Source organism: Gracilinanus agilis, chromosome 2 (genome assembly GCF_016433145.1).
Source record: "Gracilinanus agilis isolate LMUSP501 chromosome 2, AgileGrace, whole genome shotgun sequence".
In the NCBI taxonomy this organism is placed as follows: domain Eukaryota; kingdom Metazoa; phylum Chordata; class Mammalia; order Didelphimorphia; family Didelphidae; genus Gracilinanus; species Gracilinanus agilis.
The window spans coordinates 212125685-212145491 of NC_058131.1; the positions used below are offsets into that span (position 1 = coordinate 212125685).

The window sequence follows — 19807 nt, forward strand, 5'->3', positions numbered from 1 at the left end:
AGTGTCAGGAACATTGAAATAGTCTTCTTTTTGCTTTCAGCATATGAGGTTATTTGCACTTCTTGAATAGCTCTCACCAAGTGTTCAGAAAGTTGTTATTGCTGCCAACCCTATAAAGTTAGCTCCCACAGGAAAATAATTGTGTTTGTAGGAGAAATAATTTCCTAATTCCTCTTTAAAACAGGGGAGGAGGAAAAATAAAAGAGGAATGATTTGAGCAATATAGTATATTTTTCTTTGCAGAATATGCATTAAACTGCCAGGAAAATCTAGTCCATCCCCTTTTTCCGTCCCCTTGACCATCTTCTAAGTGAGTAAACTGAGGCCAAAAGAGGGTACCTGGCACGGTTCAAGGTAACATAACCAATAAGTGTTAAAGACAAGACTAGAACTCAAAATCTCCTGACTCCACAATTCGGTGTTCTTTTCTTTGACATGAAAGCATTTGGGTAAATGAATGGCACTAAGTGTTCAAAGAGTAGCCCACAATTTTGAAGAGTCTTGGGCTGAAAGTTGTGTGACCTGGGTTCTAGTCAATTAATTTACTTTATGATCTTGATAATTTCCTTTCAATGCAAGAAGCATTTAGTAATTGTCCCCATCATCAGACCTAGCTGCCAGCTGTACCAGCTGCTCTGAATACAATGACAAAAAATAAAGTAATCCCTGATTTCAGGGTGGATACTTTCTACTAGGAGTTACAAGATATATAGCAATAGAAAATAAAGACAGATAAGAAGTTGGTTTAACTACAGAGAGAGGGGCCACCAGCAGGTATCATCTAATAATTAGATGATAGATGATTAGATTCTAATTCAATCAAGGAGAAACTGTTCAATTCAAATAAAGGAATCAGAGAGAAAGCTAGAGGGGCTAGTTGTGAAGGGGTCTCAGTTTTGGTTGATGGTAAGGTCTCCCTACTAATATGAACCTAAAGCAGAGAGAAACTCACTCAGTTAATAAAACATTTATAATGTGCCTATAATAAGCGGGGAAGTGCAAAATCCTGGGAATGCAAAAACAACCACAACAAAAAAGACTGGTCCTCAAGGAGTTTACAAACTAAGGGAGAGGAAAGTAGCTCACAAAAGAAAGCTGAAAAGTGAGTGGGAGGAAGGTACTTGGCTTGGGGCATAATCAAAGAAATTCAAAAGCAGAGGAAATGAGGAGAAAAACTGTGTGGAGCTCCTTCCTTAAATCAAGGTTGTATTATCTGATATTGGCTAAGAAATAGAAAGGTAGACCAGTGGAACAAAACAGAAATATGTATACAGACAGTTGAAAAAGATTATAGTTACCTTGCTTTGGAAAAAATGTAAAGTTCCAAACTTTTGGGATAAAGAATTCACTTTTTGCTAAAATTGTTGGGAAAAATGGAAAGCAGTCTGGCAAACATTAGGCATAGAAAAATAATTTACACCATTTGCCAAGATAAGGTCAAAATGGATACAGGACTTGGATATAAAGGGAGGTATCACAAGAAAATCCGAAGAACAGGGAACACATCAGATTTATGGATAGGAGAAAAAGCTATGAATAAACCAGAGATAAAAAATAGATTGTGAGATGAAAAATAGATAATGTTGATTACACTAAATTAAAAAGATTATGTACAAATAAAACTAATGTAGCCAAGTTGAGAAGGATAGCAGAAAATGGGAGGGGTGGAATTATAGACAGTTTCTTAGATAGAAGTCTTAAATCTCAAAAAAAGAACTCTGTCAGTTATAAAGAATATAAGCCATTCCCCAGTTGACAAATGATCAAAGGATTGAACAGTTTTTGGATGAAGAAATCAAAGCTAGATAGAACCAAATGAAAATACTCTCTAAACCATTACTGATTAGAGAAATGCAAATCAAAACAATCCTGAGATATTATCTCATACTTATCAGACTGGCTAAAATGATAAAAAGAGCAAAATGACAAATGCTGGAGGGAAATGTAGAAAAATGGGGGTACTAATATACTCTTCGTGGAACTGTGAACTGATCTAACCATTTTGGAGAACAATCTGGAACTATGCTCAAAGAACTACAAGACCCAGAAATACTATTCTTTCACCAGGTGGTGGTTGGGTGGGGAGGGGGAGGAGATAGGAGGAAAGAACCTATAGGTTCTAAAATATTTATAGCAGCTCTCTTTGTGGTGGCAAAGATCTGGAAATTGAGATGTCATCGATTGGGGAATGGTCGAAGTTGTGACATATGACTGTGATAGAAATACTACTTTGAGGTAGAAATGTTGAGTAGGTAAATTTTAGAAAGCATGGAAAGACCTATATGGAATATGGGGAGTGAAATGAGTAGAACCAAAAGGACATTATGTACAGCAACAGAAATATTGTTTGAAGAATAACTGTAAATGTCTATAGAGAAAAAAAAAATTGATAGTAGGGAGAGAGGGAGGGAGAATGAAAATCACAGCGCTAAGCAGTAGGGGATACAAAATCAAAAAATCAAGGCAGTCCTTTTCTTTATAGAATTTACATTAGAAAAGGGGGAGAAAATACTTATGGAGGAGGGATGGTCCGAAGAGGCCCTTTGGTTTGGAAAGTTAAGGGAGACCCGGGAGTGGTTTATTACAGTCACACCCTTTCCCTCTAGGCTGCTGAGTTAATTGAGTTTAGCTTCAGAACCCGCGAGGATGGCGAGTGAGGGAGTCAACCACATGTAAGCTTGGATGGTAGAAGGAGTTATGGTTCTCGTCAATTTACCTAATGACCTCAATCCAATCACTTTTCCTTTCAATTCAAGAAGCATTTAGTAATTGCCCACTTCATAAGAGCTAGCTGATAGCCGTGACCGCCGCTCTGGATACAAAGACAAAACCAAAGTAATCCCTGACTTCAGGGTGCTTACCTTCTACTGGGAGATCTAACCGGTATGGAAACGGAATAGAGGTAGATACAGAGCTCTTTAACTGTAACAATAGGGTCAACCCGCTTATTCCTGATAATTCAATCAAGGAGAAACTACTTGACTTGGAGAGAGAGCAAGAAAGACTAAATTTTATTATGAAGGGGCTTCAGCATTGGGTGATGGTGAAGTCTCACCGCCGATAACTCCCACGAGTACCCAAGGAATAATTTATAATTGTTAGCACCTATAGCTAAAGAATTGTTAGGGAGAATAGACGAAACTGCTGCTTTGATAGAGTAGACAACACATTAGGCGCTCACAATCTGGATCTCAGCATTTAAATCCAATTTCCGGTAGAGGAGGAAGTTTTAGAGTGAGCAGGCAAGGAACCTAGGATTGGAAATCCAAGTCTTGAGTTCAACTGCCACAGATTAGACATTTAAAGTAAATCCTTCCCCTTATCTGAACATCAGTTTCCTCCCCCGTAAGATGGGATGATAAAAGTCCAAAGAGGCAGGGAAGGGAGAAGCCGCAACTCCGAGAGGAGAGACGACTGGCCCGAGATTATTGGTCACCAGGAGCAGTCAAGATGCCTCCGAATCTGGGGCTTTCCCCTCTGCACCAACCCCTCTTAATTCTAGTGCTTTCCCTCTTTTAATTATTTCCTTTCCATCCTGTATGTATCTTGTTTGTACATATTTGTTGCCTTTTCCAAGCTCGCTATAATTTTAGCGGCTTTTCCTTTTAATGAATTTCTTTTTATCTCGTGTATAACTTTGTAGATTTGTTTGCTGGTTGTCTTCCCTCATTAGATGGCGACCTCCTTGAGGGCAGGAGCTGTCTCTTGCCTATTTGCGTCCCCAGCGCTCAGCACTATACCTGGGGTACGTAGTGGGCGCTTAATAAATATTTTATGAGATGATTGCACCACGAATGCAACTGATAACTAACAGATCTGCGAAAAAGTTTTGTGAGGCATCGATCTGCAGGATTCATTTCACTTTAGGACAAAGAATGTAGGTTACCGATCTATTTTTATCCTGTGTATCCAAAAATACGCCAAGTTGGCAGTCTATGCCGCCGAAATTGAACCTAATGACAGCGTTTATGAACCGCCAGTAAGGAGAGGGTGAAGGCCGTGGCGGTCCCTTTAAATAAGGAGCTGCCCCGCCTTCTTTCTCTCGGCCGCACACCGCTGGGACGTCCCCGCCCGCCGCAGAGGCTGCGGCTGCCGCGGCCGGCGCCGCCGAGACCTTTCCCCTACTTTCCACCCCGCGATTCAGTTCTCCCGCCCTCCCCCGACTCCACTAGGCTTCCCCCTCCAAGCCCCGCCTACTCTACTCGGTTCAGTTCTCCCGCCTCCATATCTCCTCCAGGTCTCTCTCTCCCAGCCCCGCCCTCTCTCCTTCTCTTCCTCTTTCCCTCTCTCCTCGATACAAACACGTGCCCGCACCCCGCCCTCCAGATCACGCCTCGGCCAGGCTCTGATCACGCGTCGCCCCGCCATCCTCATTGGTTCGGTGGCTACGAGGTCGCCCGTGATTGGCCGAGCCGTTCCCATAGCCTCCGCGGCTGGGCGCGCCGTATTTTGGTTCGTCTCTGAGCCCCGCCCTCCCTCCCGGGGCTCTTCGCGCCCTCCTCCTTCCCCTCCCCTGCCTTACCCCTTCTCCTCCCCTCCCGGCACGTCGAGGGCCGTGGCCTGGGCGGAGCAGCGCACGCTGGCTGGCAGGCTGGCTGGCGGGCGGGCAGACGGAGGCGCGCGATTCCTACCTGGGGATCTACGGCAGCTGCTTGCCCCGAAGTCCGTGCAAGGTCCGGAAGAGCCGCCTCCACTCCCGCTACCTGCTTTACACATGTGCCGCAGCCGCCTGGGCAAGAGATTCCCAGCTCGCGCCTGCTTTGCTGCTCCCGACCTCCTTCATCATGCACACTCCCGGCACGACCGCCCTGGGAGATGCATCCGCTGTGAGTTTGCAAGCTGGGCTGGCCGACTATCTGGGTGGTGGGGATCCTGGGCCCCTTTTTCCTTGCTTTTATTTGGGGAGGAGTACGGAGGGGGATGCTCATGCCCTGGGGGGCGGGGGCATCCTCGGGCGTGCAGAAGCTGGAGGGCGGGAGGGCCGGTGCTTTGCCTAAGGAGGGGGTTGTGCGCGTGCAGTCGCTTTCATTCGCTCTTGATGCTCACACCCACTTTCCGTCTGGGAGTGGTGGGTGGGTGGGCAGCAGACTCTGGCTTGCGGGGCGAGGAAGGAGAGTGCAAGGTGGGTGAGATCTGCTGCCACCCTAGTCCCGTTAGGTGCCCGGGGCGGGGCAGTGTGGCGTGGTGGCCGCCCCGCAGCAGCCTCCGAGGGCTTGCCCGGAGAGGCCTCTAGTCTCAGGAGGAACTAGGAGGTTTATGTTTGTGGATAACTCATTCGGGGTCGCGCCCTACCGGGTTTCAGGGTCTTGCGGTGGGGGGGGGGGGGAAGGAGAAACGCACGCTTCAGGATTCCGGCCCAAACTGGCGGGGCGAGTGGGCGGTCCTGGATATCTGACTCAGTCTCCCTTCCTTTTTTTTCCCAGAGCCCCCGCCCCTCCCTCCAGTCGAGGGGTCTGCCTATCGGCCCCTATTAAACCCACCTATGACGTCACCGTACCCTTGTAGGGTGTGGGTGGTGGCTGGGGCGGGGCAGAGGAGGTGGGGCTCAAGGGGCCCCTCCTCCCAGCCTGATCCTTACCTCTCCATTGGGGGCCTTGAGGGGAAGTGGGGGTGGGGGTTAGGTTTTAAGGTTGGGAAGAACTGTGGGACTTGGCTGAGACCTGAAGGGGGAGAGGGAGGACCTACACCCTGCTCTCCTTGTGGGAAAAATGAGCTTGGAAAAAAACACTCCCCCCCCCCCCCATTTCTCTTTTCGGTGTGGAGGGGCTAAAAACTCACACCTCCCCACCCACCACCCAAATCCCCGCCAAAAATAAGTCTAGGTAAGGGTTTCTTACCCTGGGTCTCTAAACTTTTCTTTGTTTTTTAATATTATGATAGCTGTATTTCAGTAGAATCGACTTCCTTTGTAATCCAGGAGGTGTTTTTATTTTATGCATTTTCAAAACATTCTGAGAACGGGGTCAGTGGATTTCACGGAAGGGCCCATGACACAAAGAAGTTAAGATGGAAGGTGTAGACCTTAGAATTGGGCCACAGGATCTTCAACGACCTCCCTTTCTCCTCCCTCAATTCTGCAAATGGGAAAACTGTCCCAGAGAGACCCAACCATTTGCCTAAGGTCATATAATTTTTTTTGGAAAACCTGAGACTGCAGTTCCTAGAATCACACAATCTTAGCGGTGGAAGGAATTTGAGATCATAGATTTAGAACTAGAAGGGATCTTAGAGGTCATCTAGTCCAACCCCCGTATTTTGCAGATGGGGAAAGAGGCCCAGAGAGGACTTGTTAAAGAAAACAGATAAGTAGAACTGGGAAATGAAACCAGGTCTTAACTGAATACATCTTTCTTTTCACTATATTAGACTGCCTCTATTTCAGCAGCTATCTAGCACAAGCAGCACAGGATGGTTATCTTACCATAAAGGTTCTTTGCTTTTTAATTTTATTTATTTTTTTGCCATGAACCTCTTTAGCCATATAATGAAGCCCGAGGCCCCCTTCTCAGAACAATAATGTTTTGTTTTACTTAAGAATTAAGGGAAATGCTAAATTTTGGTTAGAAGTTAGTGAAAACTAGGATGTAATTATTTTTTCCAACTAAGTTTCTTACCTTCTGAAGTCTGCTCCAAATTCCAAGGACCCTCATATTAAGAACCCCTTATCCTTTGTTCTACATCTGTCTACAGCATCTATCCTTGAGAAGTGGTCATTCATTTAGGTTTTGATTCAAGTCCATACAATGCTTTCCCAAGAAATCCATTCCTCTTTTGAATAATTCTTATTGCTGAAAAGTTATTTCTTGTTCAAAATCTGCCTCTATAGCTTCTATCCCTTGCCTCTCTTAGTTTTGCCATCTTGAGCTATAGAATGAGTTGGGAAAAGATCTCAGGTCATATAAGTCTACTCAATGCCTTTGGACTGAGATCTTAAATTTATGTTTTCTGACTTTAAGCTATGGTCAAGGACTGATTTTTATTTGTAAGTCCCCAGAACCTAATTCAGTGTCTTGGATATATCAGGTGCTTGATAAATACTTTTGTATAGAATAGAGGATACCAAGTTGCCTTCCAATGATGTCCAAATGCCTTAGTCTGCTTTCAAAACCCCAAAGTCTGTTTCCCGCCTACCTTTCCAGCTTTACCTCTTCCAGGCTTCACACAGCTGGATTACTCACTATGGCCAGAGATACTAAGAAAACCCAGATTCAGAAAGGTATTTATATAACATGGTGGGGTTCCAGAAACCTGGCATTTCATCCTATTAGTTTTTTTGTTTAGTAGATCCCCCAAGGCAGTGATGGGCAAACTATGGCCCCTCACATTATTCCTAATCTGACAAATACAGTGAGTAGGATACAATACAATGAAACTTCAAAAGAATTGCCTTAGAAACAGACTGACAGATGAGCATTTCCTTTCCTTCTCCAGCTAATTTTACAGATGAGGAAACAGGTAAAACAATTAAATGACTTGCCCAGGATCACAGGATTTGAACTCAGGAAGATGAATCTTTCTGACTCCACTGCCACAAAGGGAATAGTGGTTCTGAAATATATGGATTTGGACTGAGAGCACCTCTGAGGTGCAGTGATTAGAGTGTTGGGCCTGGAGTCAGAGAGACTGAAAATCTGGCCAAAGACCCTTAGTAGCTATGTGACACTGGGCAAGTCATTTTACCCTGTTTTACCTCTGTTTCCTCATGTGTAAAGGCAGCTAAAGAAGGAAATGGAAAGAAAACACAGGTTCAGGAAGAGTCAGACATGGCCGAACAACAATTAAATCCAGTGCTGTGTGTTCCGGTTCATTAGGGATCTGGGAAATCTTAAGACATGCCTCTGCCTTTAACTTTATAATTCAATAACCAGGGAAAACCTCCATGGTAATATTGTAACTCTAGTTAGGGTGCAGATTTTTTTCCCCAGACATGCTGCTAAAAGCAGTTTTTTTTCTAATGCTCCAAAGTGGTTCTGCAAACTCTCCCGGTCAGGACTCTTTAAATTCTCTTGAAAGAGGTTGTTGCCTGCCCATTGCTGAAGAGAAGGGACTTGTCAGAATTCACCATTAGTCAGGACTTAGGTTAATGTTCTGCATAGGGGATGGTTGTTCCAGTTGATGCTTTGGTTTCTATTTTTATTTTATTTTGGTTGAAATTTTAATCATTTACTCTGAAAGATATATATGCTATTAAAACAAAAATCTCTTCTAGGAATCAGTGCACTTCATATGAAGATAACCTTTCTATAAAGTCCATTTTTTTTCCAGCCATGGTTTTAAAAGAGAAAGTGAAATTCCACTTGGGAAATGTTTATTTTTTTTTTTTCTTTAAAAAAGAAACTTAATAGAAAATGGGATTAGTAATAGACAAAGGGTTCTGATGTTGATGTCTTGAGGGGTATATTCATGTGTATAAATAACATGATCATGTGATAACAGATTTACAACTAGTAATGGGCCAAAATGATCAGATAGTTACAGCCCCTTCCATTTTTCAAGTGAGGGAACTGAGTAGTAGGTAGCAAAACTCAAATTTCAACCTACAACAGTGTTTTCCTACTCCACCATAAGGTCTCACAAAATTATTCAGATTTTAGAAAACCCAAACTGATTGTGATTTGTTTACTTTCAGGCTGACATCATGGACATATGTGAATCTATCCTGGAAAGGAAGCGACATGACAGTGAAAGGTCTACGTGTAGTGTCTTGGAGCAGACAGACATGGAAGCTGTTGAAGCCCTTGTTTGCATGAGCTCTTGGGGTCAAAGATCCCAAAAAAGTGACCTCTTAAAGTTAAGACCACTTACCCCAGTCTCTGATTCAGGGGATTTTACCTCCCTGCATGGTGAGGCTGCCGTCACCGAGATACCAAAGGACTTCCATTCTCTTTCCACCCTGGTAAGAAAGGGAGGGTTTAGGTTGGGGCAGGGTTGAGGGGTGTGCTTAAAATGACTGCATATATATATATATATATATAATTCAGCCTCTGGTCTTACTGTTGAAGTTCACTACTTCCAGTACCCATGATAGGTACTTTCAACTAATATAAGTACCTTGGTGATGATTCCTTCTCACCTTAGTTAGGCTGGTCTTCAAAAGACTGACATATATAGGATGACGGGGCAAAGCCTTTGAGAGCCCAGGAACTCTCCCACACCACAGTGAGATGTTAGAATAGGACATTAGTGGGTGATGGCTACCATTAATTTGGTTTTTCTATTGAAATATTTGTCTCATATAGAAACAGTGGGTTTCTGTGAAAAAATATTACAGGGCACATTGAACTAATATTCCACTTTACCATATAAAATAGCTTTCCTTTTTCACATCACGATAAGCCCCTAAGTTTAATGGGCAAGAAGCAAAACCTGCCTGCTGACATGGATCCCTTGTATCCCAGCAGCTCAGGTGAAGAAACGTACTGTGAAATGGTAGTAGTGTGCCCATTAGTATTTTGAGTGGTGCTAAAACATAACTATTTAAGCACACAACAGATGAAATCAGGGTGTTAAAATTTGGCCACATGCTTCTGACTTATTCTGATGATTTATCATCATCCTCATTTTGGTAGAAATAGACTACTACCTACTTACTTTGGTAGAAGCAGAACTACTTCCCCAGGCAAAGTTGTGAAATTATCTTTAAGGTACCCAGTGATGCAGGTGCTCATTTCAGATGCATCACCACCTAGCTCTTGCTGCCATAGCCGTGCTCTCAGTGCTGTTTGCTCTTACCTAAGGCCTTCCGTTGAAACTTCCTTGTCCTGTATTTAATCCTACCAAGGTCAACCTTTCTATGCTTTCTGAATTAACTAACCACTGAATAGCTTGGTAAATCAATTTATGCTTATGAGAAGAAGTTAAAGGAAGATAAGGGTTAGCCTTTCCTTTCTAGGTAATGTATATTTTAACTGGGATCTTCTGGAGATAATACTCACACTCTTTTTCTAGCCCATTGGTAAGGATTTAATTAAAACATTTCCTAAAAATTACAGCTATTCATAAGTGGGATGAGCTGTCTTAGGAGATTATGAACTCCCCCTTGATGGAGATCGCCAAGGTCAATAACTATTTGTTAGATGTTGCTGAAGGGATTCTCATTAATGTATTGGTAGGCCCAGATGACCAAAATATATACATTTAATAGAAAGGATATTTAAAAATGTTCCCTGGGTTTTCCATTCTAAAAAGATTCTGTCTACACCTAATTCCAGCTTTACCTAAAGATATATTTGTTAGTAAACTTTATCAGCCGGTGTGAGAATATCAAGGCAAGTTCAGACCTCCAGGTGACCATCAGAAGTGAGATTGACCTAAAGCCCTTGAATTAGAGAGAATGGCTGAAAGATTCGTTAGAGAAGGAAGTACAGGAAGTGATGGGTCAGTGGCTGATGGAAGAGAACTATGAAAATGCTGAGAGTGTCAGAAACCCTTTAAATTTTTACTGGGTGCAGAACACGACAGAGTGGCTAGATTACTGGGAGATGAAGAAATGACACAGGGAAGCAGTTTTCTCAAGAATTTAGTACTTCTGGTACAATCATGACTGTCTCAGAATAGGGGTTGTCAAATGGATTAAGGCTACAATTGGAATTTTGCTTTTAAAGAACCTAAATGTAACAAATATGAATTATAAATCTGATTGCAGAAATTACATTGTTTCACTGTGTACATCTGAAGTTCCACAATTTGAGAAAAGGGAAATAGTATTTCCTGCTCTCTTGTGAATTGGTATGTGCTGTTTGGGTGTGGGTTCAGTGTGTTTGAAGTAATTGAGAAGAGAGAAGGGATGCTTAGGTAGGAGAAAGTGGAAGAAACTTGGAGAAAGAAGGAGCTTCTGCCCATCACTGCTTCTGTAAGAAGATCTTGAGGGGTTTATGCACTGAAACTTATTTCTACTGAAATCTGTAGATTTGATCATTTTAATCTGGCTTCTGGGAATATTTAAATTATTTTGTTTACATTTAAAATATAGAAAAGAACCATTGCCTCAATTTAAATCCTTTAAAATTAATCCCAAATCTATATGATCTCTTTTTCATACCTTGCCTTATCTTTTATTTATTTTCTTTTTTTTAGTGTATGACTCCCCCTCACAGTCCTGATCTTCTAGAACCATGTTCTTCATTGCTTCTTCCCTCCCAAGTTACTTCCCAGACAAGAACAGTGCCAGCCAACTCATTGATCTGTTCGGCGCCCTCTGAAAATACGGCCTCTACTTTGGTAGCCAAATTGTCAAAAATGAAGGTGGTGCCAGGACTGCCTGATCAAAAGCCAGAGGTGTCAGAGCCAACTTCTCTTCAGCCCTGCAAAGCCATGGTAACCAGTGTGATCCGACACACGGGGGACAATTCTGCTTCCTCTCACATTCCTGCAACCCAAGGGGAAATGGAAGGTATTTCAGGCAACAGAAATCCCACAGGACTGAAGGAAACTGACCACTCAGGACATCCTGAAGCTTTGCAGACTGTGCACCTCGAAAGTGGTTTAAACTATGCTAACTTAGTCTCCTGTCAGCCTCGTTTACAAAATTTTGGTTCCTCTATTCTTCCTGATAAAGGACAACAGGGGGTATGGCCCATCATAACACAGACCTGCTCACCAAAGAGTTGTGAAAGTGATACCCCCAGGAAAACTGCCTCTTATATCTCTGTCCCTGTTCCTATACGCCCTCCCCCTGTCCTCTGCCAAATGATCCCAGTGACTGGTCATAGTGGTGGTGGTATGGTTTCAGCTTTCTTGAAGCCCCCTTCCCAGACAAGCCCAGCACCCATCAAGCCCATTTTACCCCAAACTGCTCCGATCTCTCAGCCTGTCCTCATGGGAGCTTCGGTGCCTCAAGGAGCTGTGATGCTGGTCTTCCCCCATGCTGCTCTCCCACAGCCAGCACCTTGCCAACCAAATGTCATGACTGTGGGGAATACCAAGTTACTCCCTCTTGCCCCTGCTCCAGTCTTCATTACGCCTAGTCAAAGTTGTGTCCCTTCAGTAGACTTCTCCCGAAGAAGAAACTATGTTTGTAACTTTCCAGGATGCAGAAAAACTTATTTCAAAAGTTCCCACCTCAAGGCCCATCTTCGTACTCACACTGGTGAGTATTTATGTGTTTAGAAAAGTTGAATATTGCCTAAATTTTTGGGGGGGTTGGGAAAATGTGAGAATGTATAGGAAAGGTACACATGACTGATTTTGGGGTTGTCTTCTTCCCCTAACAGCATGATACTAAAGCAGTAGGACATTCAGGGTGTTACCCTTTAGTGGCTGGAAAACCATATAGTGTAGTTCAGGGGTTCTTAACCTAGGATTCACTGACTGCCTGAAGGGATCATGGATAGATTTCAGGGAGTCCTTGGATGAACTTGGATGGGAAAAATAATACATCTTCATTTGCACAGCCCCTAACCAAACTTAGTAGTTGCTTTAATTATTTTAAAACATTATTCTGTAACAGGGTCTGTAGGCTTCACCAAATGGTCAAAAAGGTCCATGGCACAAAAATGATTAGAAACCACAAATGCTTAAATCTGGCCTCAGACATTTTCTAGCTGTGTGACCTTACTGCTCTTTTGCCTTGGAACCAATGCACAGCATATCAATTTCAAGATGGAGCGTAAGGGTTGAAAAAAAGAAGAAACCAGAAGTGTGGGTTAGATTAGGTTCTGTTTGAAGTTCTTGCCAAGTCATTTTTTCAATATTCCTAGGAACTACCGGCACTATTTTTTTTTTTGTTTCTAATTCAAATTCAACTTGTATTAAATGCCTGCTTTGGAAATAGCACTATGCTTGGTGTTGGGAATCCTAGAAAAGTTGGAAAAGATGTGGTCTCTGCCTTCCATGGAACTCACAATAATTGATGGTTCTGAAAACTCTTCAGGATGTTTCAAGTCCTCAAGACTTTTATTGTGAACATTAGTTTTTAGTACCAGAGCAGCTTCAGTTATTGATAGGAAAAGTGAACAAACTATTTTTTTTTCCATTGTGGTTGGTGCTATAGCATATGAAATAGTGTGTGCTTCTTCCAAATGTAATGGGAAAAGGATAGAGATAGGATAAGATTTAAGAGAAGTGGAAGGCTTGTCTTTAAGACACATACAAGGAACTCGAGGGAAAGGATTTGAGCAGGCAGAAGGCAGTGGAGGAACAGTATTATAAATTATGTCAGATTCTTTTGAGGTTCCAAGCTTTATTACCAATTACAGATATGACCATATGTAGAGCTCTGTCTTATTTGCCTCTCCTGATTCTCTTAGTAGGCTGCCTCTACCAATTCAAGAAGATTGTGATGACAATTATTAAAAGACTTAATGTTACTGGCTGGCTAATCTTAGGGAACAGTGAAATAAAGGAATTCATGAGTTCTAACCTTGCAAAGCAAAGCTTGAGCCAGCAGAAGCTCAATGCTTAGAACTTACCAAAGTTAAAGAGGCAATGTATGGGATGGTACCACAAGGAGTAACTAGGACAGGGAGTGCTGAAAAACAAGTACTTACTAAGCTAAAATTAGAGGAACAGGCTTTAGAAAATTCTCCTGCAACAGTGTTTCTGTTGTGAGATGTGCCTTATATGTCACCTGACATAGGAATTGTGCATATTAAATCCCATTAACATTTCACACAAGCCGATTTGGATGCAATTAAAAAGAGAACCCCAAAATTTGACAATGAACCAGTGGGAGTGATTAGAGAATTTAAGAGAGTTGCTCTCTTAAATTCTCTAATCACTCCCACTGGTTCAGATTTTTTTGGATTTTGAAATTCTTATGGATGAGTTATTAACTAGGAGAGAAAAATAACAATTTATTGAACAAACACATAATAATGAGGATCTCACTTTGTGGCCCACTGAAAATCATGAACTTGAAATGAATTCCATTTAAGCTTACAGATATTGGGAAAAGCTAGGGAATCTATTTTAAAAGTTATGAAAGCAAATTCCAAGTGCTCTGGCACATAGTCAAAATTTGAAAGATTAAGGCAGGAAGCAGGGGAAACGCCAGCAACATTTTTGGACAGACTTATAGATTGTGGAGAGAAAGGGATATTTTATCCGATGATAACATAGGCCGTATTTGAAGACAATTTGTAAAGCATTCTTGTCCCTCTGTAAGGAAATATTTTAAAAATAATTGTCCTAACTGGTATACTATGAGTCTGGAGGAACTGAAAAGAACTGCTAACTATATTTACCAAACAGATAAAGACAGACAGGCAGAGGACAATTGCAGAAAGCAATTAAAAGAAACAAACTAAAAGCTTAAAGAAAATGATATAAAAGAGATAAAAGCAGTAGCTGCTTTTAAGATCTTACAGACCTCCTAAAACTGACTACAATTCAAGAATAAGTGGGCAACTCCCCCCCCCCCATGTTATTTGTGTAACCGTGTTGGACACCTGATGAGAGAGTGTCGTTTTAGAGGACAGTCTTATGAGCAAGGATTTAGGGGAAACCGAGGCAATAACTTTAACAACAATGTTTTAGACAATCCATATAATAATAATAGCAACAGATTTAACTATGCATACCAAAGGCAAGATAGTAACTGCTATAATCAATATAACTCTATCGGGAAAGAACTACAACCCTAGCAAGCCAGTGAAGGACAAGACTGGCAAGACAATAACAAGCGATGCAGGGCAGAGAGCCCGATGGGCAGAGCATTTCGAAGAAATCCTGAACCGACCGCCTCCACCAACTGTTCCGGACATACCACCAGCCACCGAACTGCTTCAGGTGAACACGGGCCCACCTACCAAAGTTGAGATCATCAAAGCCATCAAGACCATGAAATATGGTAAGGCTGCAGGTCCAGACGGCATCCCCCCTGAGGCACTCAAGGCAGACCCAGAAATGTCAGCGGAGATGCTACAACCCCTCCTGCAGAAGATCTGGGAACAGGAACAAGTCCCGACAGACTGGAAACTAGGCTACCTGGTGAAGCTACCCAAGAAAGGTGACCTATCCCAATGCAGCAACTGGCGAGGAATCATGCTTCTATCCGCTCCCAGCAAAATCCTGACCAGAGTCATCTTAGAAAGACTGAAGGAGGCCTTGGACAAGAAGCTGAGAATAGAAAAAGCAGGGTTTCGTCAGCACAGATCGTGCACCGACCATATCGTCACCCTAAGAATCATCATCGAACAGTCCATTGAGTGGCAGTCCCCCCTCTACATGACTTTCGTGGATTTCGAGAAGGCATTTGATAGTGTGGACAGAAGCATCATCTGGAGATTGATGCAGCATTACGGGATTCCCCCAAAGCTCACCAACATCATCCAGCAGTTATACGAAGACTTTACCTGCCAGGTCATCCATAATGGGAAACTGACGGCTTCCTTCACAGTGAAGACCGGAGTGAAGCAAGGCTGCATGCTTTCGCCCCTTATCTTCTTGATGGTCATAGATTGGACCATGAGAAGAATTACCAAGGACAATAACACGGGCATTCAGTGGACTCATACCAAACAGCTTGAGGACCTTGACTTCGCGGATGACATCTGTCTCCTTTCTCACAAGCAGCAGGACGCGCAAGCCAAACTTGCACGACTCTCTGAAGAAGCGGAGAAGACAGGTCTGAAGATCAACAAGAGGAAGACCAGGTGATCACAGTCCACAGCAGACAGGACCTGCCAATCCAACTACAGGGAGAGAAAACATCAAGGAGATGAACCACTTCATCTATTTGGGTAGCATCATCAGTAAGGACGTTGGGGCAGATGAGGACATCAGAAACCGAATCAACAAAGCCAGGCAGGCATTTAACACCCTGCGGTCTGTCTGGATCTCCAAAGCACTGTCCCTCGTCACTAAGCTCCGAATCTTCAACACCAACGTAAAGGCCGTCCTCCTATATGGATCAGAAAGCTGGAGAGTGACGAGCGCTAACACCAACAAACTCCAGGTCTTTGTTAATAGATGTCTACGCTACATCTTGAACATCAGATGGCCTGAAAAGATCTCCAATGCTAGTCTCTGGGAAAGAACAATCCAATATCCCATTAGTCAGGACATAAAGAAAAGTAAGTGGAGATGGATAGGACATACGCTACGAAAACCGGAAGACAACGTAGCCAGACAAGCATTGAGCTGGAACCCTTCAGGGAGGAGGAAAGTTGGAAGACCAAAACAGACCTGGCGAAGATCTGCCGAAAATGAAACAAAAACAGTCGGAATGACATGGGCCCAGCTGGGGGAAGTTGCCCAGAACAGAGTCCATTGGCGTGAGATGGTTGCGGCCCTATGCTCCTAAGGAGTCAACAGGAATAATAAATAATAATAAAATAATAATAATCATGGTTGTTGCCATGGATCCCAACAAGCTCCTGACTTGCAAATGATGCAAGAATATGTGAAGTGGAGCTCATCCTAAATACTTTCAAGTAGCAGGAGGCAATTCCCAGAAAGGGGATCTGCAAAAGGGGGCATGTGCATTATGAAAGTGTGCTCAGGATAGCGCAGTTTTGGAAAACAAAAATAAAAATTGTGGGACAGAATATATAGGGATTGTAAAAACAAGTGAGAGCAATGGAATAGAAAATGAAGGAAGGTGTGGTGAAAAAAGTAAATCCTGGCAAAATGATAGAACTATTAAACCCTGTCAAAATAATGATATAGAAGTAAATGGGGAGGTGGAATGTGATGGTCAGGAATTAGAGATACGATTCCTGTATCCATCTACTTTAGTAACTATTATAACTACACATTCACTAACGAATAGCATGCAACCACATGTTACATTAAATGTTGAGGGGTAAATTTATGATTGTTTAGTTGACACGGGTGCAAGTAAAAGTGTTTTGCAAACATCTGAAGAATGTAAGGCTGTAGGGAGTTTGGAAGTAGTGGGAGTAACTGGTAGACCACAAATGGTAAAGAAATTACAACCCAAAATGGTATCATTGGGTTCCTTATAACATTCATTTCTTTTAATGCCCAACTCACCAATGAATTTACTTGGCAGGGATCTATTATGTAAATTAAGGGTCCCCGTGCATTTTAGAAATAGTGCCCTTTGCAAAATCAGCCTCAGTGCCTAAGAACAAAAAAAAGCAATAGTTGGCAAATTATGGTCAAATATTGGTTTGGACATATCGATGGGAGGACCAGTCTGAATTAAAGGGCAATACAATTTGGTAATTTGAATGTGTATTTTGATTTTATTTTCATAGATCAGAATTATTGGTGATCAGCATTATGAAAGTACCAATCCAAGCCCATAATTTGATTTTTAAAAATTAAATACAGCTAAAATATTTAGTTAATAATTCCTCTAAGATTTTGTTTGTGCTATAATAAAATTTTGTTTGTTTGTACTATGATAGTACCAAAGTAAACTTCAGCCAAGCTTTCATTTATGTGAACTACTGAATATGGAATTTATGATAATGAGTTTTATTATGCATGAAGCCAGCATCCATCAGTGGCAGCAAGGGAATGGCATAGGGTAGCAAGAAAATAAAAACAAGCCCTCTTCTTATAGCCTCAACTTAATTTAAAATCTCTCCTTTGGAGCATATTCTAAGATAGCACAGTTCTACATACTAATTAATGATCTAACTGTGTAATGGGACCAGTAAAATTTTCAGTTAAAATCATTTTAAAAGCACATTGTGTTTAGTTTGGTAATTGTATTGAGTAAAAGTTTTTCATAAGAAACTAAAACTTTGGTTAAGAATAAATATTTTATATCATAGGATTTACAAGATTTATCATAGGAAGTCACTTTAGACATGAGCTATTCTAGGACTTCTTTTTATAGATGGAACTGGTCTATTTACAATATGCAAATTTTTGTCCTTGCCCACCTAATATTAAAAAAAAAAAAAAAGCAAAAAAGAGTCTTCTCCCCAGACAACGGGTCCAATTGCTTAAAGTAGAATTAGTAAATTAATTCATTTTCAATATAGAGAAGCCTGCTGTAACAGAGCCTTGAATTTGGAGTGGGAGAACTTGGTTTTGAATCCTTTCTTTGCTGTTTCTTTCCCTTCGTGGCCTCCTCTGGTCTCAGCTTCCTTTGCTGTAAAATGAGGTTGGTGGACTAGAAGATCTCTAACGACCCTTCCAGCCTCACACTTAGTAGCCTGGGGCTGCAGCACCTGCTCTTTCAGTCCTCTGAACATTTTCTATGCCCTGTGTCTATAGATACATTGCAAAAGACACAGGCTGCTGAGCAGTGGAGGATGGAAGGTTTCCTGAGAATATTTAGGCCACACTTGGCCTATTTACAGTCTTCTGCCACTAAGTAAGTCTTGGAGACCTGATGAAGTCTTAGACTCTTGTTCGTTCATTGAAAAGTGCCATAAGAGACCTTAGCCATTTTAAATGTAGTTTTACTGACCTCCATGTGAGTTTCACCAAAATCTGAGAATGTAGAGGCTCAATCATGTAAATGCTTTGCTCTTCTAATGTTCAGGAGCCTCTCAAACAACCAGCAAGCATATATTGAACGTGTATGGTCAAGATACTAAGCAGGGGCATAAATAAATTCTTGCTGTCAAGGAGTTTCTAGTACATTTGAAGAAACATGATACAGTAATAGTTTAAAAGATAATAGATACATAAAAGAAATAAGAAGGCAAAGTTTAGGAAGCACCATTGGTCTAACAACCCAGTAAGACGGATTAATACAATGATTAGGCAGCTAAGGGGTAGGGTAGATACAGTGCTGGTCTTTGAATTCAGATCTTGCCTGGAATATTTACTAGCAGTGTGGCCTATTACTTAAGAGGCAAGTTGCCTAAACTTTCTGCCTCAGTTTCTTCAACTATGAAATAGAGATAATAAACACCTATCTTACAGAGTTGTTTTGAGGAGCAAATGAGATAATGTGTGCTTTGCAGATTTTTGCAAAGTGCTAAATAAATGATAACCAAAAAATAGCTTTCACCATTTGTGTTGCATAGTTGAGGAGGTAAAGATAGAGAGGCCTTTACTTGCACAGTGTAAACTAAAAGGCCAAAAGAAACTATGTAGATGGCTAGTGTTTTCTCTTTTTTTCTAAATTTGTGTTTTCCCTCCCTTTCTTCCCACTCTTAGGAGAAAAGCCTTTCAACTGCAGCTGGGAAGGTTGTGATAAAAAATTTGCTCGCTCAGATGAACTTTCTCGACACCGCAGAACTCATACAGGAGAGAAGAAATTTGTGTGCCCTGTGTGTGCTCGGCGATTTATGAGGAGTGATCACTTGACAAAACATGCCCGGCGACACATGGCTGCCAAGAAGATTCCGAACTGGCAGGCTGAAGTGGGCAAACTCAACAGAATCGCTTCATCAGAGAAACCTGGGAGCACTGGTGTGTCTCTGAGCCCACTGGTCCCCATGCCATCATGCTCTGCCTAAGAAATCATTCAGGACATAATCCCTATCTGACATTTTTTAAAAAGTCTTTATTTAGGACACTGGTAATGGCTAAACACAGAATTTGACATATTTTGTTTTCTGGGTTTTTTTTGGGCAGTTCCTGATGAAAGCATGTTAACTTTTTTCCCTTTAATTTGAGGCCCTGTTCACAATTATGGTTTTGCAATTTTAAAGAGCTTTTGTTTTTTGTTTTTATTTTTTCAAGGAAGATGGTCAAAAAATTGATAATCTGAATCACCAGCATTGAAGCAAAACAACATCTTAGCAGTAAAGTTTATAGAATCTTGACTCACTTAACCTTTGTATTCATAATTTTTTTACAAAATGTTACAGGGTACTAATTTTTATACTAGTGTTTTCTATAAATGTATTTATATCATAGTTACTTTGCAAACTTTTTTATTAATAATGAAAAACATTTTTTATAATTGTCCAACTTGGTAAACTTGGAACAT

The 19807-nt window shown here is 41.7% G+C and overlaps 1 protein-coding gene across 1 annotated transcript; it reads left to right on the forward strand.

The window, feature by feature from the left end:
- The first annotated feature begins 4784 nt into the window (after positions 1-4784).
- On the forward strand, positions 4785-19584 carry KLF11 (Kruppel like factor 11). Its single transcript, XM_044660946.1, has 4 exons — positions 4785-4826; positions 8630-8896; positions 11077-12088; positions 19030-19584. Exons 1-4 carry the CDS (start codon positions 4785-4787, stop codon positions 19329-19331), a joined length of 1623 nt encoding a protein of 540 aa, XP_044516881.1. The 3' UTR covers positions 19332-19584.
- Positions 19585-19807: the final 223 nt, after the last annotated feature.

Excerpts from the sequence above, each read along its gene's own strand:
- KLF11 (XM_044660946.1), top strand. The coding sequence starts at position 4,785 with ATGCACACTCCCGGCACGACCGCCCTGGGAGATGCATCCGCT. Across the intron at positions 4,827-8,629 it reads CCCTGGGAGATGCATCCGCT|GCTGACATCATGGACATATG; the intron begins GTGAGTTTGCAA and ends GTTTACTTTCAG. Across the intron at positions 12,089-19,029 it reads CCATCTTCGTACTCACACTG|GAGAAAAGCCTTTCAACTGC; the intron begins GTGAGTATTTAT and ends TCCCACTCTTAG.